The sequence below is a fragment of the Fusarium proliferatum genome, assembly GCF_900067095.1.
Source record: "Fusarium proliferatum ET1 genome assembly, contig: FPRO_scaffold009, whole genome shotgun sequence".
Lineage (NCBI taxonomy): Eukaryota > Fungi > Ascomycota > Sordariomycetes > Hypocreales > Nectriaceae > Fusarium > Fusarium proliferatum.
In genome coordinates, this window is record NW_022194798.1 from 2,043,205 (window position 1) to 2,068,751 (window position 25,547).

Genomic DNA, 25,547 nt, shown 5'->3' on the forward strand with positions numbered 1-25,547 from the left:
ATTGGAAGTGAATGCAGTGGTGAGTTTTCAGCAAGTGGTCAACGGAATATGCGTATGTAAATAAATCAGAGCGAGTTGTGCATTTAAATAACCATCTCGAATTATGCTTCAGATGCGATAAAGATGCTGATGATCGCGTGACTCACTGCCGGGTGGGGCTGTCTCGATCAGGAAGCTGTTCAAAGATTTGCTGACGCTGGATAAATTGAACCTTGTCAGTCATTATGATTCATCCATCATCAGCCAGATCCAGACAGTCAGGTATTTCACAAGACAAAGTCACTGACTGTCAGAATTATTATATGGCACTCGATCACTGCGATATGACGCTATGGAGGGAACAGTAGCCTCACCTTAACCAAAGGTATGACCTCATATGAGGTTTGAGTTTTTGGGCAAAAGTCAGAAGTTTAGCATGATGAAGCACCAAATGCAGATAAAAATCATTAGAGCGATGGGAAGTTAAGATGAAAGGTAAAATTATTAAATACTTTTAAATGCTATTACAAGACTAAGGTAATATTCGCCACTATGGGACCAATCTGAGATGCAAATCCGACCCCAGATATTGAGAAAACAAATTAATAGACAAACATCGACTCATTACAACCTTAGGCCTTCTTCTTCTTTCCAAAGTTCCACTTCTTGACTCGGAACATGTAGTAAGTTGCAACAGCAATGAAGATGTTGAAACCAATGTAGGCCCAAACAATGCCAAAGTTGCGCCATCTCTCGGTGTAGTAGATTCTGTTTCCGGCCATAAACTGATCGGCGTTGGACAGAGAGCAGTATTGACAGTCCGATGTCGCATCCGGGTTCTGTAGCTGACCAGGAGCCTGTGTGAGATAAGCCGCCATGTAATCGCCGCAGGTCTGACCCGATGGAGGATTGAAGACAGACACCTCGGATCGTGAACATTCGACGAGACGTCCACCCAGTTCGGTAGATACAACACCGGCAACCCAGTAGGTGAAAGGACTAACGCGATACATGAAGATCCAGAAACCTGGAAGGGCATCAGGAGACTGCAAGACACCATTGAAGGTCAAGCTCATGAGAACCAAGAGAGTGACAATAGACGAGGCAGTGAGAGCATCAGGAAGAGCAGCGATGGTCATCTGAGCAAATGAGCTCGCGTAGAGCATGAGCTGGACCATGAAGAGAAGAACAAGACCTTGACGCGCTGAGCTCTGGACGCCCATGACAGGGTAGTAGAAGCAGGCATACATGAGGATGCCAGTAAGAGCCTGCCAGGGGATCTCGACAATGACGTTGGCAATGATGAAAGCCTTCCAAGAGTAGGCCTTGCTGGGACGCTCTCGAACTTCGTACAGGTCACGCTGGGTGATGAAGTGAGGTTGGATCTAAAAGGGTCAGTATACTGTAAGATTAACGATGATAGGGGGACTTACCTGTTGAACAATAGTGGAGAAGACTGTGATGATCATGAAGACGGAGAAGATGACATTCTGCATGCCAGCAAATGTGTTGTCAGGCTTGTAAAAAGAGAAGCCAACGAAAAGACCAGCGATCGTGCCGAGAACGAGCTTCGACATGATATACGTGGGCATTCTCCAGTACTGCTGAAAGACTCGCGTGGTGACCTCTCGAAGCTGTGCACTGAAAGGCATGGCGAACTCGGACTGGCTGGCAGAATCATCTTGGGCATTCTTCGACGACATCTCAGATGCAATCCTGCCGACTTCAGCTTCGACCGCGAGACGCTCTTGGCTGCGTAGCCAGACAGTGTGCCAGTCTTCACCTTGGGAGCTAGTAGCGTTGTTGACGATCTCGAGCATCCATTCAGCTGGGTTTTCATCATCGCCACAAGCCCGAGCACCCTCTTTCTCAAAGTAATCAAGAAGCGTACGTGAGTTCTGGCCGATATCGCCAAAGTACACAGTCTTACCACCACGAGCAAGGAAGAGAAGACGATCGAACTCCTGGAATAAAATGGCGCTGGGCTGATGGACGGTGCAGAGGATAGCTTGTCCTGCATCGGCGAGCTTACGGAGGAAGGCGACGATAGCCCAAGAGCTCTGGGAGTCAAGACCACTGGTAGGTTCATCGAGGAAGAGTAGGAGCTTAGGCTTAGCAGCGAGTTCGACACCGATGGTGAGAAGCTTGCGTTGCTCGACGTTGAGACCTTCTCCGGGTACACCGACGACGGCGCTGGCAAAGTCGCGCATGTTGAGCATGTCGATGACCTTCTCGACCCATTCGTGCTTCTCCTCTTTGCTCACGGTTGAAGGTTGACGAAGCATGGCGCTGAAGCGCAGACTCTCGCGGACAGTGGAGGTTTCGAGATGAAGATCTGAGACGTGTTAGTGCTGAACTAAGTCAATTCATTCCGAGATGTCACTCACCTTGTTGCTGGACGTATCCCGTCTTGCGTTGGAAGCTGGCATCGAGAGGCTTTCCGTTGACAAGCATGTCTCCAGTGATGACACCCATGGTAGTTCGCTGAGCCAAAACATCAAGAAGAGTAGTCTTTCCAGCACCACTAACGCCCATCAGAGCGGTGAGAGTACCAGGCTTGACCCAACCAGTGACGTGGTCCAGAAGACGCCTCGGCTCACCCTTAATCTCAATGTCATAGACAACATCCTTCCAAGTGAAGATATCAGTCTGTGGCTCAAGTCCAGCAGTAGAGTCCTGACCCTCATTCGTCTTCTCAGGCACAGCGAGCTGCTCATTGGTAACGCTCCTGTCAACACCTTCCTGAAGATAAGCGGGGACCTGACCACGCTGGAAGACGAGAACCTCGGCCTTGCTCGCAGTCTTGGAGTTGAGCTCAGTGGCGATGAAGTAGATGAGCATGAAGCCGATGAGGAAGGCCATGAGGATACCAAAGTTGCGCCAGACGTGGGAGTACGAGTATCGATAGTTTGTCTCGATAAAGGCATCGCCACTGACTGTTCGTTGTCCTGCTACGGATCCGACGGCTGAGCAGATGAATGTATCGCCGCTGAGTCCGGAGTAGGAGGGGATGAACTGGGAACAGTCAAACTCGCGACCGTGGAATTCATTGGCGACCAGGATCTCAAAGGCGTAGTAAATCGGATTAATCCATCTATGGCGGTTAGTATGTCCTCAATGGTTAGTAAGAAGTCACTCACCTGATCCAACCAAACCAGTCAACCATCTGCGGAACACGAATCATGAAACCAGTATAGATCACCAGCGCCAAGACCATGATACCAGCCAACATCATAGCTTGAGAAACCGTCTTGGTCACAGCAGCCATGGTCCTGAAGATAGCAGACATGACAAACGTCGAGATGTACGTGATGAGGAAGAACAGGAAGAAGTTACCAGGCTCGCGACGAAGACCAGCCAAGAAGTACAGAATAATGTTGAACACAGTCGCCGAGATGAACTTGATGGGTATATCTGCCACAATACCGGAGATGGCTTCGGCAGCGGGGTGGTAGAAGGCGTATGAGGCGTGTTTCTCGACGATGGGGCGCTGGGAGTAAAGGTTGTTGATCTCGGAGATAGCAGCGAGTGCGTTCATGAGAATACCCATGAAGAGAACAGCGCCTTTGGAGTAGAAACTAGCAGATCCATTGCCAGTGCCGTAGTAGACGGAACCGATGATGAGAGACATGATTACATCGATGGCGACGTGTGTTGCTGTCGCTGAGAGATCGTTCCAGATTCGCTGGTAGGCGCGCTTGGTCGTCAGGCGGATCTGGGTCGTGATACTGATGAGGTATGGCGACTTGGGTCGAGCACGCTTATCTTGACTATACACATTATCAGCATACCGTTGATTCCACGGAGGTGAAAAACTTACACAAGCGCCTTGCGCTCTCTCAAAGGCGCAATAGCCTCATGGCGGTTATCAGAAGGATAATCCTGCTGATACACCTCGATCTCATCACGGAGCTTCTTGCACTCGGGCGAGTTATGCCAGTAGAGCTCAAACTCCTCCGCCGTACGCGGAACCTTGTTCTCCATACCTGGTCTAGCCTTTCGCTCCTGGGGATTAGTCACAGATGTGAGGAAATCACCCGCGGTCTGACGAGCTGGGCATTCCCAGCCCATTCTCTCAAAGTAGGCTTTGGCCTTGCTGGCGGGGCCGAAGTAGATCTGACGACCTTCGTACAGGACGACTGCTTTGTCGAAGAGATCGTAGATGGCTTGACTGGCTTGATAGATCGCCAGGGCGTTGGCGGAGCCAGTGTAGTCAGAGGCTAGACGAATGGCCTGGGCGAACTTGAGAGCAGTCGCTGAGTCGAGACCTCGTGTACTGTATTCATGTCAGCTTCATAGCTCATCACTCATCGTCAGTACTAACCTGTTATCCCACGCCGCCATCGGCGACTGAGCAAGCATCATCTCAGCGATACTGACACGCTTTCGCTCACCACCCGAGACACCACGAATAAAGTCATTGCCGACCTTGGTGTTGTAAGTATGGCTCAAGCCACAGACGGCCATGACGATCTGGGTCGCATCCTTGACTACTTCTTCACGTGTTTCAGCAAGGCCGAGCTTTTTGGGGTCGGAGGGGAGACGGCATGCAGCGGCGAACTCGAGGGTTTGGCCGACCGTGAGATGGGGGAAGTGCTTATCAACCTGTTCACGAGATTGTTAGCAAATGTCAAAGATGGAGGGAGATGAGATGCATACCTCTTGGTTGTAACCAGTCTCGCCCTTAAACTCCTTCATCATATCCTTCTGCGAGATACCATTGTACGTAATCATCGACTCCTCTCCGAGATGCAGCCCCTCAAGCTCACCCGTCATAGTCTTGAGCAGCGTCGAGCATCCCGAGCCAGGCCGACCCAGCACAATAAGCGTCTCACCACCTCTCAGCAGCCCATCAAACTGGTGAAGAATCCTCTTGGGCTCTTTCTTGCCCGACTTCAGATGCTCGCCAATCCTCAACGGCGCCTGAATAATATCTGCCACCGTCTTCTGCAGCTGCAGCGCCGCTCCCGTGCCGTAAACACTCAGATTCTTGAACGCGACACCTGCGCTCTTGGGACCGACGCCCGCCTCCTGCAGTTGGTGCATGAAAGCCGGTAGCCATTTCGACAGGTCAAAAGCTTTGTTTGCAGGGTCCAATGAGGGGTCTTCTTCGTTGATGGTAGGGATTCTAGAGGGGACGGTTGCGAAGCTTTGCCTGCGGCGTTGGGAAATGCCAGTTGCGATTCTTTGCAGTTCTTGTTGGTCTTGCTCGTCCATGATCATGGTGTTGCTTCGTGTGAGGGGCGACGGGCGGGTGTATGTGCCCTCGCTCCCTGTTGAATGTTCCATTTCAATTGAGTCTGGTGGACTCTCTGTTGAGTGTCGCGGCGTCATTGTGAGGCTTATTGTTGAAGAAAAAATGAGGTCCTTGGAAGCTGTTGTTGTTGTGTTTTTGTGTAAATCTGACTGGAATGTGACAGTCGCAAAACAGAGTCAACCGTCTCTGAGCCGTTGTCAGGCAATTGATCAGATCAGCCGAATTAAGATTAAAAAGAAGTAGTGGATTTGTCTATGGAATGATTTGACTTTCTTGGGGGAAATGAATTGGGCTTTAAGTTAGATAACAGCAACCTCATAAACTTCAAAGCTCCCCCAACATCCCAAGTGCCGGGCCCGACAGCACCCCGACAATGCTGTCATCAGAGACAAACAACATGGGTCGGAGCTTCGGTAGCCCCAAAGTATGCGTCTGACATACTTCAGCCACGCTGACACTCTATTCCATCTAGTCCATAGAGTCGGGCTGCCTGCGTGCCCGCTAGTCCGACAGCAGCGGCCGTCGACGCTGGGCTGACGGGGATTTGCTGTGTTGCGAAAAACTAAGGGAGCAATTAGGTTTGTGCCGGTGTCTTAGTGCTTGGGGCATTGTCGATCTGAGGCGGAGTGTCGGGGGTTATGGCAAACCCCTGCTCCGTCCGCCTTTTGCGGTCTCGTCCGCGGAGGCCGGCACTTACGTTTTCCCGTGAGGCGCGCTGAGTCACTCTCTCTCTCTCTCTCGTTCTCGTTCAGATTTTACTGGATCTTGCATCGTGACGTCACAATAGATCGTAGATAACAGACGGTGTCTGAAGGACCCGAAAAGTCCATTTGCGGTGTTTCCGTCGGGTTGTTTTTCTTATTCGCGAGTCTCGGCACATGAAATGAGGTCATAGCTCAACGTTTCAATCGTGTCTGGCAATTAACTTTACCTGCGCCTCTGCTGTTACGGGCCTCAAAGGTTTATTTCTCGGGATTTGGGTCAGCGCATTGTTGCATTGACAATGAAAAAGTGCATTGGCGCAGCAACGACAATGTTATTGTGTTTTGATGCACTATATTCGTTCTTTCTCTTGCTTTTTTTACATTTGTTTTCTACAGAATCTGAATAGAAAATGCATCAGGAGCTTAAGCGGGGCTACCTCGACATGATTGTTATGTGCAGCTGAAGAAGAAGCTGGAGTTATTTAAGAACATCTCAAGAGAACAAGTTTATATACTTACTTAAAGAAATATTAAAAGCCTCTATATTATTTACTATTATTTACTTATTTTATTATAATATTAAGACTGTATAGAATACAATTTAGACTGATATTTGGTGTAAAATTCACACCTTTAGGGTAATCTTTACTCGAAATGGCAGACTCTGCAAGCTAAAAACTGTTAGCGTATGCCTCCACTCCCTGTCTAGCCTATCCACGAGCAAGTCTCCATGTCTCGGATAAACTGGCGCCGATTTGCTCGGTAGTTGATTTAATCCGTAAGCTCCGATGTTCTAGCCCGTCTTTATTGCTGATCGTCATCATTTAATCTCGTCGTTGTCTGGCTTCAGTCTCACTAAGTGCACACACTGGTCAACATCATCGTTAGTCTGGTTATCAGTCAGACGCTTAGCCCGACCGTCTCTAAACAAACTTTGCAGACTAGGTAGAATTATTTACGTTTTATTTCTTGCGGGACAATCACGGATCCCGACCATGGCGGAATACAGACGTGGCTGGCTGAACTTCGGGTAACATTTGCCAGCTATCTTATCAGAGATCAAGTTGGCGATTAAGGATAATTGGGTGAAGTGGTGGATGTTCAAGAAACACAATTCAGCTTTTGACCCAGCGAGAAAGAGTCAAAATGAGAGTCGCTCCAAGATTTAAGGTTAGCGTCACAATGCAATGGTGAAAAGTCTGGCAGGTTCAATTCTGCTCATGAGGGTCGTAAGGGCTTCTTACTCGCGCCCCAAGCAGCATTATATGACTCAGGATAAGTTTTCCATTGTCTCATGAACATGTGTCTGACGTATCAAAACCAGATCTCCTATCATACAGGCAATGCTATACAGCAAGAAGAATACAAAAAGACATTTTTAAAACATAACATCAGGTCCGATGTGATAAAGCTTTTATCAACCTCCTATCAGCGTTTTAATTGTATCCCAAAGTAGCTCCTTTTTTATTTATACTTAGTAAACAAGCCACCAAAGCGAGTCTTTTCTTTTTGACGATGCCTTTGATCCTCATGGCTGAGCGACCCGTCCTTTATAGACTCAATTAAGATATGAGACCTCGGAAATATTCCATACTCTCTCTTGGCATTTGAACCACTCCAGAACCACGCATGTGGATCCTCCCCTGTAGGCAGTGTAAGTGTCAATCTTGGTCATGTTGTTGATGATAGAGAACTCACAAGCAAGGTTATAGATAATGTCGCCTTTCTTGAGTGCCAGCCAGCCAGGCTGCCTTTGCTTCTCGAATTTCCATCTGACTACTCCAGTTCGCGGCGTATTCGGTAAGGAAGCGATCTTGACATGCCGTGGCATATCCAAGCTGATTAATTTACTTGGAAACGTTCCAAATACACCGTCGTGCCAGCCTTGGCACCACTTCCCGTCCCACTTCTCCGGGAACTCGACGCCAACTATCCTCGCCCCTGAGAAGAACTGCAGAATCTCCGAGGTTGCATCAGGTCTTGCTTGTGGCTTCTCATTAGTCCGCCGAATGTGGTCTTTTACCGCCCGGGCGACCGGCAACGATGGGAGTCGATTTGATTCGTTGGTTCGGGTCACGCCATGTAGAGTAGTCATGGTAGAATTTGGGATATATAAATCGCAGTCTTGGCGCCCTCGTGAGTTTATATCACTGTGCTCGTAGACTACTTCCACGCCCGGAACATGCGACAAGGGATGGCCGTGCCGAGAAATGTGACGAAAGAGGAGATCGATTGACTGAAACACGGTAGCGTCGTCTTCCTGGAGAGTAGACTTTGTCTTGTCACAAAAGAGACAACCAAAGTACACCGAGTTGACGTTCCGGACTGCAATATGAGATTTGAAGAGGAAGCGAGGACGGTGAAGAATACCTCTCGTCTGCTGGCTGGCCAATGCTAGAAACACCTTTGAGCTTTGGTTCTCACAGCGATTATGGTTGATTGAGTGACTTACGATCTTGATCCATATCCTGGCGCAATTGGGAGTAGGGAGTCTTGTACTCACAATGAAGACACTGTGCAGTTGGTTCTGTGAAAGTCTCGGTCGGATTATCCAGCATTTGCCCAAATAAAGTTTCTTGAGAATACTCTCTGGGTCTTGTTGCACCGTCTGAACCGCCGCCAACCCTTTTGATGGCCTGTCCGGGACCTGCAGAGGTAAAAGCTCGAGCTCCTTTACATAGACCACCCAGTAGGGCCAGAGAGCTGTCTGATCCGATCTCATAGGTCGGTAGAGACTGTATGCTTTTCATAGAGGTAGAATCTTTTCTTATCGAGCTAGAAGACGTTGATACTGCTTTGGAACCTGACGTACCGCTTCCGTCTGATCGTATGGATGGTGCTGACCCTTGGGTGACAATGAACAATTGTGAATGTTCTGGCGGCGCTGCAGATGGTATGTAGGACCCCGAATTCCGGTATTCTGTGAGCTTTGGGCTGGTGTATTGGGAAGCTGTCACAGATGATGGGCGTGGGACAGCAGCTGATTGTTGGTCAATGGCTGCAGACCAATCGTGTTGCGAAACTGGCTCAGTAGTCACGGATGGCGGAGGAGTATCCTGTTGATTGTAACCGAAGGAGCCCCTTGTGTCTTGGTTGGCTGCGTTCTGGTAGCCTGTTGACTTGGGGGACAATGCAACTGAGCTTGGAGGAGTGATGGCTCCAATATCCAGACCCTGCAAACTATTTAAAATCGCATCTGAATCACTGTCTTGTCGTCGATGAGCCTGGACATAGCGGAAGGTTTGGGCCTCTTGCTCTGGAATCGCGTATTTGCTTGTCAAAGGCAAGGTGACTGGAGAAGCGAGGCCACTTGGGGTAATTGGTGACCGTGACGTAGAATAATCAGCAGTTCTCAATGCACGTCCCGCAGAGTGAGATCTGTCACGTTGTTCTGAACCACCGATCAGGGAGGGTCTTTGCTGATGTTGACCAAGACTAGACCCAGATCTCGCAGTGTTGATCGGAGGCCGCATGGACATCTGAGAGCTCGATCTGGCCACATCGGGAGGACTGGTAAATTGTGGAAGAGGTGGAAGAGGTGGGAATTTTGAGGGGGCCGGTGATGATTCCAGAGCCGACTTTGTTGTAAACCGTGTAATCTCTTCTACAAGAGTGATGGCCAATTCCTTTGTCGCAGCTTGAAGCTCGTCAAACTTGGCCTTGTCAAAAGTCTGTGGCTCAATGAAATCTTCAAAATCATAAAGTAAGATGTCAATCGATCGAACTTGACAAACGACATCTTCTACTCGCCTGTCAGCGGCCGCTACTTTTGGGTGATGCGTCCTTACCGTTGCGCAAGGTCAGATGCCTTAGGAATTCAGTCAATTGAGGAGAAGACACTGCAAGCAGTGGTACCAAGCGTCGCAAAGCTCGCTCCCCTTCTCTCAATAGCGACTGGGACGAATGGTGAAGTGACGTCTGTTGGTAGCCATGGTCTGATGAATGCCCATTGGCCTGTGAAAGCGCAAACTTGGCCCATTTCGTCACATCATTAAAAGGACGGAGTAACACGTGATCAGATGGAGTCGCCATTCTGGAAGCGATAAGAACAGGGGAAGAGCAGCGATAAAGCTGTTTCGCAGAGTATGGAGACAAAAGTCGCAGAGGGCGGGATGAGATTTGCTGGGCATGTATATGCAACGGAAATTGCCAACTCGTCCCAGTCTTATCCTGTCTATACGAAGTTAATATCTCATGAACGACGCCCCTCTGTTTCAAGGCTAGGATAAGGGGAGTAAATGCGATAATTGCAACAGACAGGGATCTGATGGAGGGTGGGATAATTTCCAGATAAGCCTTTTCGGTTCAATGGCCCGGATTTGCACACGTCCTCGTAACCGAACCAACCAAATGCTGCGCCGCTACATTAGAGTGAAGCCCAAAAATGAGCTTACCAGCATGTACAAAGCCAGAGTTGGGGAGTTTATAGCTAGTCACCGAGCATATCTTAAATCCCAGGCAGAGCTGAGACTCGTTGAAACCGCCACTAAACTCAACCTCCCGGTGCTGTAATTAGCCAAATAAGGTATCCTTCACTTTGCGTTATCATAGCCCGCGATTAGTTAACGCCAAGCCGAGGTGACCTCCCCAAATAGTTCCCATAATCCGTGCGCTTGGCCGTTCCAAGACTCTAACTAATGCATGTTGCCTCGGCGTCAACCTCCCGCCTCCCAACTTTGTCTGTTGCTTCATAGAGAAGGTTTTATAGGTTTCAAATGTGCCGGAGGGAGGGGGTAAGACATCCTTCCTGTTTGGCATGATCCGCCGAAGGTCATCCGCCCCTTGTCTCTTTGCTGTCTTTCTTCAGTTACCTCTTATTTATAAATCACTACTGCTGACAGAATGAGTCGCGCCCGTTCTGTTCACCTTTTCCTTTTCCTCCCCTGATTTTTGGGTTTTCCTCTCCCATTATAAAGCATCATTTCTGCTCAAGGGCATTACCATCATGGGGTGGATTAGTCGAATCAACGATGGCGTGGCCAACAGTCGCGTAGGCCACTGGTTTCAATTGGAGGGATCTGGCCATGTGAGCCAACGCCACCAAAGAAGTATTGTAAAGAGAATCGCACTGACCCAAGGCTTTAGCCCCGCGAGCGACCTGGTTCCCGATTTACGACTGAGATCCGAGCAGGCATCATCTCGTTCTTCGCAATGGCATATATCTTGGCTGTCAATTCCAGCATTGTCGCCGACAGTGGAGGCACTTGTGTCTGCGATTCGACTCCCGATGACCCCATCTGTGCCGCCAACTCGGAATATCTCCTTTGCAAGAATGAGGTCAAGCGTGATCTAGTCACTGCTACCGCCGCTATCTCTGCTCTGGCCACCTTCTTTCTTGGCGCCCTCGCCAACATGTTAGTCTCGACAGGTGGCGTCGATGATTGGCTGCTAACTTTCTGCACAGGCCTGTCGGTATCAGCTGCGGAATGGGTTTGAACGCTTATCTCGCCTACGATGTACGTATTCCGCTTTGCCGCCCTGTAATTTCTAACATCGGATCTTCCTAGGTTGTCGGCTTTCATGGCTCGGGGTCTGTCCCTTATGAGGTAGCCATGACGGCCATCTTTGTCGAGGGTCTCATCTTCTTCGGTCTCACAATCCTCGGTCTTCGACAATGGCTGGCTCGAGCCATCCCACGTTCAATCAAGCTAGCTACTGGTGCTGGCATCGGTCTCTTCTTGACACTCATCGGCCTTACATACAGCGAAGGCATAGGCCTGATTACTGGTGCTGTTTCAACCCCTGTCGAACTGGCTGGCTGTTCTCCTGCGGATAAATTGGAAGATGGCACCTGTCCTGGCTCGCACAAGATGCAGAACCCGACTCTTTGGCTTGCTATTTTCTGCGGCGGTATTCTGACTGTGGTTCTCACTATGTTCCGTGTCAAGGGTGCTATTCTTATAGGCATCATTCTTGTGTCTATCTGTTCTTGGCCACGCGGTACCTCTATCACTGCCTTCCCTTATACCCCGGTCGGCGATGACTCTTTCAACTTTTTCAAAAAGGTTGTGGACTTTCACCCTATCACCAGAATTCTTGCCGTCCAAAAGTGGGATATCAGTGCATATAGTGGCCAATTTGGCCGCGCCCTTATCACGTTCCTCTACGTTGATATTCTTGACTGCACAGGCACCCTCTATTCAATGGCCAGATTCTCTAATCTCATAGATGAGAAAACTCAGGATTTCGAAGGATCAGCTACCGCATATCTCGTTGATTCCATCAGTATCACTATAGGGGCTGTCTTTGGCACATCACCCGTGACAGCTTTTATTGAGAGTGGGGCTGGCATTGGCGAAGGAGGGCGAACAGGAATCACAGCTATGATGACTGGCTTTTGCTTCTTCGTCTCATTGTTTTTTGCACCTATCTTTGCCTCTATACCATCTTGGGCAACAGGCTGTGTCTTGATTCTGATTGGATCTATGATGATGCAAGCCGTCGTCAATATTAATTGGCGATATATGGGTGATGCTATCCCAGCCTTCTTGACCATCGCTATTATGCCCTTTACATTTTCAATTGCCGATGGCCTCATTGCCGGTATTTGCAGCTACATCGTTATCCAAGTTCTTGTATGGGCTGTGGAGACAGCTTCTATGGGCAAGCTGACTGCTACTAACAAGAAGGACAAAGACCCGTGGACATGGCGTATTCCCGGAGGCATCCTACCGGGGTGGCTTACACGTTTATTCCAGGGCAAGAAGGACTTTTGGCGACCCTATGCGGACGACACCATCGATGGCAATGTAGGTGTCAACTCTCATGAGATGAGTCCTATTAGATACAATGCTGACTGGGTCAAGCCTGGTGAGCCTTTACCTCACGTGGTAACTGAGATTTACTCTGGAAATAATAAGGCATAGGCCGGGACATATTTCTTAACTCGACCTGCGGAGCCGAAGCCGGTTCTTAGATCTGGGAAGGTGGTGTTTTTTATATAATTCTGTTACATGCTACAAACACATAGAAACGACAGCGTTAATCTTCTAGCATTCAATGACAACTTGGATGACGTTGTCAATACTTTGGCCAAGTCGAATAGTCCCATATCTCGCTACGCTCTCAGTGAGGCCCTACACGCTGCTCCAGCTATTGGTCATTTTTCTATTGTACATGGGCTGGCAAGCAGCGGCGCAAAGATCGGAGTCAGGGATGCCAGCGGACGATCAGCCTTGCATCACGGAATCACCCACTTTTATTTGGACGTGGCAAGTTTCATTGTGGAATGCGGCGTTGATATTTATATTGAGGACAATGTTGGCTCAACAGCGATCGATCTCGCAGTTGAGCGTGGTCTAGAGATCTCAGACTTTATCCAGAGCCGGATGACCAACGTCACCGTCGGCATTAGTCAATAGTAGTCGTTATTGGGCATCACTCCAAGACAAGGTGGGAACATGAGCTCCACTGATGCTAGAAAGATCATCTGGAGATTATGCGCTAGCGAATGCACATAACTCTGCTGGGTAGATGGTGGACGAGACGACTTCTCGATCAAAATTGCGGAACTGCCGGCTCAGATTTCTCAAGGCAGCAACTCTCCCGATGCAGCTGAGGATGAAATCGGAACATCTTAGTTCTACGACTTTGTTGGCGGAATTGTAACGGTTTCGTTTATGAAGCTTTACAAACATTTATGATGACATACTCATATGGCGAGGAATAGGCGACATAACATGTACCCATCGAGTCGCAGGCCCCAATTTTATCAACTTGGCTAGTGGTTATAGCAATTGATGCTGCTTCAAGAAAGAAGTTTATATGGAAAGGCTTCATGTTCCCATCGGCTCCAAAAGGTAATCCTGGTGTGGTGGACATAGGACTTGGGGAGTTGAAGCAGTGAAATTTATAAAAGCAATTGAGCCTTAGGATTGGTCCAAGCTTGAGGGCGTCGAGAGCTCAAGGCTTATTGGGTACCATTCATACTGCTGAAACTTACTAGAACTGTGCTATAGAAAATACGCTTCGATTCTCTGATTTAAAGAGAAGACTTTATATGTAGGTCTGATGCTGCTTAGGCTACCTGATAATATATCATACTGAAAGTTACGCCTGGTTCGCGGCCGTCCTCTTCGTTGCCAGAGGTCAGATTCGGAGAGAGACGTATCACCGTTAACCTCTGAGTCGATTTGGGTCCCCTACATGCGCGCTGTCTGCAGCCACAAGCAGTAACCAATGATCAGTTCTCTTGCGGCGTTGTTATCTCTTCTCTCGATATGCACCACCAACATTCACCAGGAAGATGTTGACCTCAGCCAATCAGGCGTTCTTTTTCTCTGAGCTACCCAATACGATCACTTTCGTAGGCTCTCGCGTCAGCATGATGATGTGGCAACCTGCAGTCTCAGCGCTTAGCCTTTTGACAAGACCACTAATAGTCTACCTCTTTGCACTTGGTGCAGCCAGCATTTACCCGATACGATATACTAACACACTACAGGCATCCTATCAGAGGTCTTAGGATGACGTTCTATGCTATAAATAACCTTCAAAGGCCCGAGCCGGATTTCTCATTAGCGTCTTCTTTCTTCATCTCACTACACCTGATTCTTGCAGCTCCATTTTGAATATCCTCCACGATTGTGAAACCGACGTGTCGCATGACTAATTACAATCCAACGCCATCCAAATGACCGAGCATAGCGAATATCGGCCTGCTCTAGGCCTCGCTGTTACCCTGGGGGCCCTGTACGATGCCCGCTCAGACAGGGTTCTTGGTCAATCACTTCTCAAAACCGGGACTCTTCCAACGGGGCTTATTATCGAGCAAGACCTGCCCAGCCAGATGTACCGTCGCGTCGCGACAAACTCTCTAGAGGAAAAGTTCCAGAATCTTGAAATTTCGTCCGAGCTGGGTATTAGCATTTTGTGCGGATTAATGACTCCAAGTTGGGGAGCGAAGTACCTATCAAAGAGGACGTCTAGCAATATTCTCCAAGAGGCGTCTGCAGTTTGCAGTTTGAGAGTACGATATGACAAGCTACATCTTGGTGAGGAATTGCTACCTCACATAAACATTGGCGCATTTGACTCTGAAGAGGCTACGCATGTCGTTTGGCAAATCGAGTGGGGTGCCCAAGTCGTTGTCACAGCTCGACAGGAGGTCCGGGATAGGAGTGATGGGTCTGACTTGTCTGGGAGGTTGAACACCAATCGCCGGGACGCCAAAGACTCCTCGGACATGTCGGATCGCAATGGAATTGCCCGTCGAATTGTTCACAACATTGGCCAGTCAGGTTTGTCTATTGATGGTATATCTCAGTCAGATCTCAAATCTATGTCAACTTCATTTGACTTCGAGGTTATCGCTCGAGGCGTCGGAAACGAGAACATTCCTCACGACTTTGAAGGGGTCTCCGATTTCGTGCGGGCTATTCCGTCGCATGTCAGCACCGTCAATGATGGGAAGGGTGTTCCCATTGCGATCCATCTGCTACCGATCTCCGAACTTGCCAAGTCTTTTAATTTACAGTTGGCCAATACAAGGATCCTCCAGTCTCTAGACAAGACTGCCGTTGACCGAGCTCTCGAGAGGTTGATGGATTGGGCAAAAGTAATCGGAAACCTTTCGAATTACTTCGACCTCCTCGAAAAGCACGAATTTTGCATTCCAGGCCATCAAATATACAAGGCCAGGACAAAGAAAAGACACGCAGAGTCGGACGAGGAGTCCTTTAAGGCAGATTTGAGGGCTGTAATCATCGACATCCGCAACGGCTCGAAGGGGACGGAAGCCCTCCAGACCCTGCTTCAACAGACGGGTAACAACGATGAATTCGAAAAATACAATTCTATTACAAATGAGTATGTTGGAAAGATTGCCTTCGCCAATGAGGTCAAGGCAAAGGGGGCAGCGTACTTGAAGACCACTATTAAGTCATTGAATGAAGTCATTATGCAGCATGACAACGATGACTTGTACATTCTCTACTTCAGTGAAGCGGGGACAAAGGCTCCCAGCTGGGCCCTTAACCGAAAAGTTCTATTTGACCTCCTCGACGAACCGCCCCCCAACTCACATGTTCTTGTCGTTGATCTCGATTCCGATAGCTCCAGCAGCTCTGAAATAAACTCTGAAGAGCCAAGGATAGAGCTTCGCCGTGATGGAAATGTTATCATCAATGACGTGAAAAAGGGTCTCGAAGAACTACAAGGAAAAGATCTTATCAAATGTGCCGAATCCCGGCTCCGAAAGCCACTGACGGCCCCTCCGCCTCCTGGAAGACGAATTCTGAGGGTTCTATGTCCTGGGGAGTATTGCTACGGGAGACTTAAATCTACGTGGATCTGTCCGCAATGTCGGGAACTCGTAGCCTACGAACATGGTGATAAGCACCTGTATTGTAGCTGCAGTCGGTATCCAGCAGCTCTTGCAACATTTAAGTGTGCTTACACGGGGCATGGTGCAAAGTTTGTGAGATACGGGGACGATGAGCATCTGGAAGATCAACTCAAGACTCTTGATCCTGATGAAGAGTACGATATCCTCCTCCTAGGAAGGTCTGGTATCGGAAAGTCAATGTTCATCAACAGCTTTTCTATGTACAATCAGTTTGCAACACTGGATGAGGCAATTGCCGATCACGAGCCGATCAAATATCCAATCCCATTCTACTTCACATTTCAGAATGAGGCTGAAGAAGACAAGGAACTTGCTTATGGTGAGGAAACCACAAGCGAGAAGTTCTCTGGCGAGGGCCAATCCTCCACGAGAAAGACCAAGTTCTACAACTTCAACATCAAAGGCAGGAGATTCCGATTCATTGACACGCCCGGAATTCTAGACACCAGCGGCCTCGATCAGGACCGTCTGAACCTAAAAGACGTCTTTGAGGCTCTGGAAGAACTCCAAAAACTGAACGCCGTCATACTCCTTCTGCACCCGAATGAGACTCGGCTGGATGCAAGCTTTAGGTTCTGCATCACAGAACTACTCAGAAGCCTGCATATAGACGTGGCAAACAACATTTTATTTGGCTTTACAAATGCCAGTAGCACCAACTTTTCACTTGGTTGTACGTCAGCTCCTTTAGATCACATGCTCAAAGAGCTAGGGAACCCAATATCAAGGCGACCAGATAACCAGTTTTTCTTCGATGCAGGAGGCTACAAGTTCCTGGCACATTGCAAAAAGGGTTTCAAAATGTGGCCACGCAAGGAGCAATATGATTTCATGTGGCAAGAATCCGTCAAGCAGTCTGATAAGCTCATGCTGGCCGTCATGCGGCTTCCGCCCCACGACCTTAAGAAGACTTTGCGACTGAATCAAGCACGAGCGTTTTTTGATGCAATGGCGAAGCCCCTGACACAATTTCTGGCTGCTATGGAGAAGTCTAAGGCTGATCTCGACAAGGCAAAGCGAGATCTTGATGAACTTGACACGAAGGGGCAGAATCTTCAAAACAAGCTCGCCAAACTCAAAGTAAAAATAACCATACCTGTACGGCAAGACTCAAATTGTAAGCGGACAGTCTGCTCCAACGAGGCCTGCAGCAGTCAGGTCCGTGACGCCGATGGCAAGATGTGCACAAAGTATAATCGCCCTTGTCACATGTATTGCGACATTAACGCGCCCGATGAGATTGTTGGACACCAGTCACTGAAAAGTTGTAACCCTTTTTTGAGTTGGTCTCTAGTCCCAGGAAACGATTGTTCTAAATGTGGACATAAGTGGGAAGAACATATGCGAGTCTCTTACGTGCTCCGTGATGAAGAGCGAGAGATCAACGACCCAAATACTGTAACCAAGATCAAGAATAACGAGAAGGCTAAGGAAGCGATCAAAGCAAAGTCTCAAAAGTGCACCAACACAAAGATGGACATAGAACGCGAGCAGATGCAGATTTACAAAACGCGCGCTCAGATTGGTGTATACCTGGAAAAGAACTCGATCGGGGGCGATTATATCGACAACAGTCTCGGCCATTACGACTTTCGTATTGAGATGATGAGGCGAGAAGGCCAACGTGCCGAAGCTGCTCGGCTGGTGGATCAGCGCGCCATGTACGAGGATATGCTGAGATCACTGCGAGACGAGGTCGAGAAACGTACGGTTGAGTGCCCTAGTGAAGAGAGTATAGAAAAGGCCATCGAACAGCTTGAAGAGATGCCAATATTTGGCAAGGACCTAAAGAAGTGTCTTGAAGAAGATCGTGTCGTTTGGGATGGAGAAAGGCACGTAAACGTGTCGACTCCACAGTCCAGGACAAGGGAAAGGGCTTTCTTTAACGCCTTGAGTTCGATTTGGTAAAGATCAAGGTGTTGCGAGATTTAGGTTCATTATGCCACTGTCGTTATTTGTATGGTATTCAGATTGTCAACACTCCTCGGTATTTACGAGATTTGGATTTAGGGGAAAGAAAGGACTCTGCTAGTCTATATAACAAAGAGCGAATTGGAATGGCATGCAACCTGTATAAAAAAGCATCTCCTGCGCCGTTTGGATAGAGCTGGTGATATATACAAGGAAGTCGTTATTGTTTCGGTACCTACGAGAAATATTGAATTTGAAGCGATCATGCCGGTGAGAGCCTGGGAGACTTTAGAACCCAATCAGATTCTCAGTCGCTGTCTCTACTAGTAAGTCATTCATGGAGACAGGCGTGAGAGGGAAGTAATATGCGCGGTCCTAAAATGTGAATGAAACATGGCTTGGACCTTAATTTCATCCTGACTGCTAGAAAAGTCAAATATAAGCATGATCTGCCCAACATGCGATCTCATTTATGCCCATGACATCACCTTAACTCGTGCATCATTGTAATTCCACAAATAACAACCTCCCGCCCAGCAGCGGGGTTGTTACCTTAACCTAATTAGCACCCGGGACAAGTCGTTTTGCTGCTGTCAACCGGGGCCTGGCCTGATCTCCCTGGGTAAATTGTGCACATATTTCCAATTGGCCAATACTCCAGAGTGACCTCGACTACAGCCGGCCTTGTGGCTAATGAACCTGGTTTTGCGGGGCACAATGCGACGCTGCGTTGATCATGCCCCGTCTCGTCGACCAAAATGTCCCACTTACATGAACCACGATAGTGCCTAAACGTAAATTTCTCGAATGTTGATCTCTGAATTTACCCGGTGCATGTGTATAAGATGCAAATTATTTAGCTCACAGCGCTTGAGATGTCAGCTTCAAGGCGTCTTTAGCTATGAAGGTCTCGCAGGTGTACCTATCGTTGCTGGGCCTGCTGCCGGCGGTAGCAGGTCTCGGTCAACAATCCATTGTTGCCTTCAACAAGTCAGACGACGCTTTTCAGCTCGTTGGTGGAGATGCAGGGTCTGGTCAGATTCGTGTCTCCAAGGATGAGTACTGGGGCGTCATTCGCGCTGCTGGTGATCTCGCCGTCGACTTTGGTCGTGTTACTGGCACGAACTTCACTCTGAGCAACGGCCAGAAGAAAGCATCACCGGCCAAGTATAAGTTCAAGCCCGTGGATGTCAAGAACAACACACATGTGAGTACTTCTTAATCTTCAGAGACATTTGCTAAGAATGTAGTACCGCACTCTTGATGAACAGCACTTCTCCGGACCAAACTACTCAGAACCCAACGCTGGCAATACCAAGATCATTGTCGGCACGATTGGCCACTCTGAGCTCATTGACAAGCTCGTCAAAGACCGTAAGCTAGATGTTAGCAAGATCAAAGGCAAATGGGAGTCTTTTGTCAGCCAGCTTGTCAAAGATCCCATTAAGGGCACTGCCGAGGCCCTGGTCATTGCCGGAAGTGACCCTAGAGGCACCATCTACGGTATTTATGACATCAGCGAGCAGATTGGCGTGAGTCCTTGGTACTGGTGGGCAGATGTGCCAATCCGCAAGCGAGATGAGATCTTTGTGCTCTCCAAACCCAAGGTTCAGAAGTCTCCTTCAGTCAAGTACCGAGGTATCTTCCTCAATGACGAGCAGCCCGGTCTTTCCAGCTGGGTCGGGTAAGTGATTTCAGTTCACCTAAAGGAATTGCCACTGACACGCATAGTTCACGCTGGGACCCAACCTGGAACAACAAGGCTCCTTACAACCACGAGTTTTACGCCCTCGTCTCGGAACTGCTGCTCCGTCTTCGTGCCAACTACCTCTGGCCCACTGTCTGGGGTAGCATGGTATACATCGATGATCCTCTTAACCAGCCACTCCTCGACGCTTACGAGATTGTTCTCGGTGGATCTCACACTGAGCCCATGATGCGAGCACAGAACGAGTTTCGAACGTTCTACGAGGGTGAGTGGCAGTACAAGACTAACAACGAGACCATCGACGAGTACTTCCGCTATGGTGTTTCTCGAGCCAAGCCATATGCCCGAAACAGTCTTTGGACTATGGCCATGCGAGGAACCGGCGACACAGCTATCGAAGGCGATCTCGGCATTGACGGAATTGTTGAGATGCTGGAGACTCTTGTCGACAACCAGCGAGAGATCCTCAAGGAAGGTCTCAAGGTGAAAAATCTTACTGATGTACCATCATTGTGGTGTCTCTACAAGGAGGTCCAGTCTTACCAAGAGCGCGGTCTTGTCGTTCCCGAGGACATCACCCTTCTCTGGGCTGACGACAACTGGGGCAACATCCGTCGTCTACCTCTCGCTAATGAGACAGATCGTTCTGGTGGTGCTGGTGTCTACTACCACTTCGACTACGTCGGTGATCCCAGAAACTACAAGTGGATCAATACCATTCAACTTGAGAAGACCACCGAGCAGATGACCCTAGCATACCACCGAAACGCCCGTCGCATTTGGATCGTCAACGTCGGTGATCTCAAGCCCAAGGAGATTCCTATCAGCCACTTCATGGATCTCGCCTACGATACTGAGAAGTGGGAGAAGGAGGGCACAACCAAGTGGGTTGAGGCTTGGGTTGAGCGTGAGTTCGGCAGTGAACACGTCGAGGCCATCACGGACATCATGACTCGGTACGGCATGTATGCTGCCCGCCGCAAGTTCGAGTTGCTTGAACCTCAAGTTTACTCCGTGATAAACTACCACGAAGCCGAGGCCATTCTTGAGCAATGGGCTACTTTGAAAGAGGATACCCAGGCTGTTTACGACAAGCTTGATACAGAATATCAGCCTGCTTTCTTCGAGATGCTGCTCCACCCTGTTCTTGGTGGTGAGATTGTGAACAAGATCCAGATCTACGGCGCGAGGAACCAGTTGTATGCGGGACAGAAGCGTAACTCTGCTAATGATGTTATCTGGAAGTCTGTGGATTTGATGTACAAGGACTCGAACTTGACGCAACGATGGAATGAGTTGCTCGATGGGAAATGGGCACACATGCTTGATCGTAAGTCCCTCACTCTGCCTGATCTAGACTCTTCTAACCTATTTAGAAACTCACCTCGGCTACGACGGATACTGGCAGCAGCCCATGAGAAACACCCTTCCCGATCTCCGATTCGTCCAAGACGTCTGGCCATCACTCGGCGGCCAATACGGCGTTGGTGTCGAGGGTTCAAACGCTACTATCCAGGGCGACAGCCGCTGGCACTCTTTATCCTCCAACAGCCTCGAACTTCCTCCTCTGGAACCCCACGGCGCCCAGTCCCGATATTTCGATGTCTTCAGCCGTGGAAACAAGGGCTGCAACTGGCGCGCAGCACCATGGGAAGACTTTATCCAGTTGTCGCAGTACAACGGTACAGTCGGTGGTGACAATGGTACAGATAGCCGTGTTTACATCACGGTTGACTGGGATAATGCTCCTCAGGCACCTAACACGACACAAGTCATGATCAACATCACGAGTGATTGCCGTGGATTTGAGAAGTATGCGGGTGATGAGCCAAAGCTGGTCGTAACTGTTATCAACAAGGAGGTTCCTGATAGCTTCAAAGAGGGGTTCGTTGAGTCTGATGGACATGTTTCTATTGAGGCATCTCACTATCAGAAGATTCACGAGGGCGACTCGGATGACTCTTCTCTCGAGTATCATACCATCAAGAACTACGGTCGCACTCTTGCTGGTATGGGCTTGTACCCCCTCAACACCGAGAAGCTCAAGATCGGCGAGGGTCCTGCTCTGGAGTACGACATGTACCTCTTCAGTAACAACTCAGCCGTCAACGTGACAGTCTTCATGTCCCCAGGCGCTAACTACCTCGGGGACCGTAATCCTCTGCAGTACGGCATCACGCTCTTCCCAGCGGATAAGGAGCAACCCAACCCCAAGATCGTCACACCCATTGGTCCCAACAAGGGAACCAACATGCCTGATGGCTGGGGTTACGCCGTTGGTAACGCTGTTTGGGGCTTGTACGGAAACTACACCACTTCGTCTTTCGATGTTCCCAAGGAGGGTGCTTACAAGTTGAGAATCTGGGCTCTTCTACCGAATATCTTGATTCAAAAGATTGTGGTTGATCTTGGTGGTGTAAGGCAATCTTACCTTGGCCCGCCTGAGAGTTTCTTGTTGGGACGGGACGAGATGGGCAAGTATAATGGTACCTCGTTTGCGAGCACACCAGGAATTGTTGGAGGAACTTTTGATAAAGAGTGATAAGCTATAGAGAAAATAGGCTTCCAGTAGTACAGATAATCTAGAACTTCTTTCGACTGTACTATACTGCATGTGACTTTACCTATGTAGTTAATCGAAGCCAAGGATGATTGGTGAGGTCACTTGTTGAAGGCCGATGTGCCGGGTCATACTGGAATATCCATCGCAACAGCTCTAATATCTCCTTGGCTTCGGAATCGCCAATATCACCTGGCCTCTCTGCCATAAGTTGGTCATCGAGAGAAGGAAAATGACCAAGATATGCCATCGGAGGACCATCGTCTTCCTCGTCTGTCCCATCGCCCGACTCCATGTCTTCACTGCCGCTTACATATTCGTCCTCTTCAGGCTTAACCTCCAGCCTGTTTCCGCTTGAATCAAAATATTGATCCGCTCGACGCCACTTCTCAAGTAGTGGTTTGGGTAGTGGTCCAATGACCTCCCAGAGCTGAATGAGATGCTCGTCGTTGGAAGTCTCATCGTAGTCTTGCCCCTCTAGTGACTGAATCGCTATGAACAGAGGTCGACCAATGATCATCTCGAATATTAGACAGCCAAATGTCCATATATCGATGCCCTTGCCGACATGTCCACCTAGGATAATCTCTGGGGCACGGAGAGCGACTGGAGTGATGACTTCAGTCGCCTTTAGAGGGCTTTCTTCCCTGAATGCTGCGAAAGTCAGCAGTCTTAATATGCGGAATGAGATGATAAGGAACCTACCACCGCCCAAGTCTGCAAGTTTTACAAGGGGGTTGAGGGCATGTGAGTAATAGTCACTTAGAGGCCGAGGCTCAAGGAGATATAACGGGGCCCAAAGGTCCTGCTTTCCATCTTTCCGTTTGAGCGGCCGTGAATCAGTTTCTGATTGCTTCAATCTTTGCTCGGTATTTGGGGTGACTTCAATCGGCTCTATGCAAGCGAGGATGTTACCAGTATGCAGGTCGCAGTGGATGATACCACGTTGATGGAGACTATGAAGTGCGTGTATCGTATTGAAGAGCGCTTTTTTGGTAAAAAACTTGGTAAATCTTCTCTCCCACGGATTGCCAATCTGGAATTCCGGTCTGATCCTAAGAAGGGTTGTCAAATCTGGACCCATGGGCTCAAAGACGAGGCCTTCGTGTTCCCCATTTGGGCCGGTGATCTTGATTGTGTCATATAGATCCACAAGGCCTGAGGAACCATTTTGGAGTCGAGACTGATAAAGAGACACCTCTCTGCTCGTCGTCTGAGGTTGTGTTGCAACAGTGATCTTGAGAGATACATAGCGGGCCAACCTACTCAATCGTGTCAATTAACTATAAGACTCTTAGAACATAGGCGTACTGCATGTCAACTGCAAGCCAGACCGTGGAGTATTGACCCCATCCCACTTTGCGAATAATGCGGTATCGTTCTTGTATCACATCACCGAGGTGAACTGGGTGATAGCCGCCTGGATGGTATGCTTCACCCCATTCACAAGCGGTCCCGTTCGTCACGAATCGGAAGTCCTCGTCTTCCCAAGGGGACTTGTCGGGTGGAGTAGAAGGGCGAGAGAACATTTTGCGGCGATGCAGGATATAGATAACGTGCGTAATAAGAGTTCTTACTAAGATTGAAGGATGTTGGTCCACAAGCATTGAAGCGGGGTCGCTAGTGACCAGCCAATCGCTTGCGTATTCACTAGCCAATCGCTTCCGTATCTTGCCTTCACAGGCGTATCGCGATCTAAATAGACGTAATCAAGCCAACGGTTTCTTTCAACGAGTACACCAGAAAAACTTGCGACTGTGATGTTAAGATGAGGAATGTTGATGAAGTTCAAAATAAGTTCAACGATTACGAAGGTACTCTTACTAAACCAACATAATACTCTATATCAGACCTCTTCCATGATTCGAAGCAGAAGAGCATACAGCAATTCCAATATAATTAAAACAAATTATTCGACTACTTACTATGCTCATTAATTTACTCTCCGTCTCTTCTACCTCTTCCACTCACATCATCACCCAAAAACCTTACCCCACAACAACCCCAACAGGCCTGTTGTCTTATAGCTCTTATGCACGACTCCTTTCCCCTCAATCTTTGCCTTGACATTATCCCAAACCTGCTCCAAGTCCGGTCTATCACTAGCCCCTCCTATGTTCATCGCACTCGGAACAATCGCCCACTTCTCCAACACTGCCCCTCCTTGTCCTGTCACATCTCCTCCTTTGCCCCCTCGAAGGACCAAAATACCCGGCTGCGCCATCCCATGCTCGTAGCCCTTCCTCTCGCTCACCGCTATCTCCAACTCATACCTTTCTTTTACCAATTCTACTAGAGTGTTTTTGGTATCAACGATAGCGTTCCCGGAATAACCGGTGAGCTTGCGCATTTCAGGGAGGAAAGATGCCGGTTCGGAGGTCACGATCAGGGTTTTGCCGCCGAGTGAGGATATAGAAGGGGACAGTCCTTGGAGGGTCTGGAGATAGGCTCGGCAGAAGGGACACCAATGGCCGCGGTAAACTAAGAAGCTTTAGCTTGAGCAAGATGGGACAGTCATATAAAGTAGGACAGTAGAGCCACGGGAATAAAAGGTTGCACGATAGGAGCAGAATGCCAACTTACAAACAACAAAGAGAACCGAGGTCTCTGAGAGTAAGGCATTGAATTCCTCAACGGGTGTGAGAGTGGTCATTGTCAAAGGTTTCGTTGTGGTTATGACTTGGGAGAACGAGAGGAGCAGTTCTTCAAGACATATAGACCAGATGTTGAATTATGTACTCCCTGATCGGATGAGCCTTTTGCTGTTGTTGACAAATTATGTTGGCACACAGGCGAACTCGGATAACACGGCCAGACGCTCGGTGAGATTTGGTCAGCATTGGTCAGCTCTGCTTATCATTTGTCACTAGACACAACTGCATAAGCATGCGCATTAATCAACGAGGAACCTGCGGGTTTCGTCACTTTCACAGAGGAAGTCACTGATGTTTACATGTGAGATGCCACGTAGAAAGGCGAAAATCTGTTGTGCTCGGCTTTCGCAGTGAGTCGTTGAAGATTCCAAATTGCCGCATTTCCGAAAGAAACACTCTGCAGTGTTGCATTCATGATATATAAATACA

The 25,547-nt window shown here is 48.8% G+C and overlaps 7 protein-coding genes across 7 annotated transcripts; 3 read left to right on the forward strand and 4 right to left on the reverse strand.

Annotated features, from left to right (window-relative positions):
• Window positions 1-611: 611 nt before the first annotated feature.
• Window positions 612-5,313, reverse strand: FPRO_14996 (putative ABC1 transport protein; the record flags this gene model as incomplete). Its single annotated transcript, XM_031220733.1, has 7 exons — window positions 612-1,364; window positions 1,413-2,314; window positions 2,367-3,073; window positions 3,120-3,749; window positions 3,800-4,255; window positions 4,304-4,584; window positions 4,639-5,313. 7 exons carry the CDS (start codon window positions 5,311-5,313, stop codon window positions 612-614), a joined length of 4,404 nt encoding a protein of 1,467 aa, XP_031086362.1.
• Window positions 5,314-7,498: 2,185 nt separating this feature from the next.
• Window positions 7,499-9,972, reverse strand: FPRO_14995 (uncharacterized protein; the record flags this gene model as incomplete). Its single annotated transcript, XM_031220734.1, has 3 exons — window positions 7,499-8,334; window positions 8,393-9,682; window positions 9,729-9,972. The coding sequence occupies 3 exons, from the start codon at window positions 9,970-9,972 to the stop codon at window positions 7,499-7,501; spliced, it is 2,370 nt and encodes a 789-aa protein (XP_031086363.1).
• A 913-nt stretch (window positions 9,973-10,885) lies between these two features.
• On the forward strand, window positions 10,886-12,806 carry FPRO_14994 (putative permeases; the record flags this gene model as incomplete). The annotated part of the gene is made up of 4 exons (XM_031220735.1): window positions 10,886-10,966; window positions 11,026-11,294; window positions 11,345-11,396; window positions 11,448-12,806. 4 exons carry the CDS (start codon window positions 10,886-10,888, stop codon window positions 12,804-12,806), a joined length of 1,761 nt encoding a protein of 586 aa, XP_031086364.1.
• A 1,766-nt stretch (window positions 12,807-14,572) lies between these two features.
• On the forward strand, window positions 14,573-18,193 carry FPRO_14993 (uncharacterized protein; the record flags this gene model as incomplete). Its single annotated transcript, XM_031220736.1, has 1 exon — window positions 14,573-18,193. One exon carries the CDS (start codon window positions 14,573-14,575, stop codon window positions 18,191-18,193), a length of 3,621 nt encoding a protein of 1,206 aa, XP_031086365.1.
• Window positions 18,194-19,097: 904 nt separating this feature from the next.
• Window positions 19,098-22,446, forward strand: FPRO_14992 (uncharacterized protein; the record flags this gene model as incomplete). The annotated part of the gene is made up of 4 exons (XM_031220738.1): window positions 19,098-19,403; window positions 19,447-19,880; window positions 19,928-21,234; window positions 21,281-22,446. The coding sequence occupies 4 exons, from the start codon at window positions 19,098-19,100 to the stop codon at window positions 22,444-22,446; spliced, it is 3,213 nt and encodes a 1,070-aa protein (XP_031086366.1).
• Window positions 22,447-22,528: 82 nt separating this feature from the next.
• On the reverse strand, window positions 22,529-23,993 carry FPRO_14991 (putative SKY1-Protein serine kinase; the record flags this gene model as incomplete). Its single annotated transcript, XM_031220739.1, has 3 exons — window positions 22,529-23,118; window positions 23,170-23,726; window positions 23,776-23,993. 3 exons carry the CDS (start codon window positions 23,991-23,993, stop codon window positions 22,529-22,531), a joined length of 1,365 nt encoding a protein of 454 aa, XP_031086367.1.
• A 446-nt stretch (window positions 23,994-24,439) lies between these two features.
• FPRO_14990 (uncharacterized protein) lies at window positions 24,440-25,117 on the reverse strand (the record flags this gene model as incomplete). Its single annotated transcript, XM_031220740.1, has 2 exons — window positions 24,440-24,945; window positions 25,048-25,117. The coding sequence occupies 2 exons, from the start codon at window positions 25,115-25,117 to the stop codon at window positions 24,440-24,442; spliced, it is 576 nt and encodes a 191-aa protein (XP_031086368.1).
• Window positions 25,118-25,547: the final 430 nt, after the last annotated feature.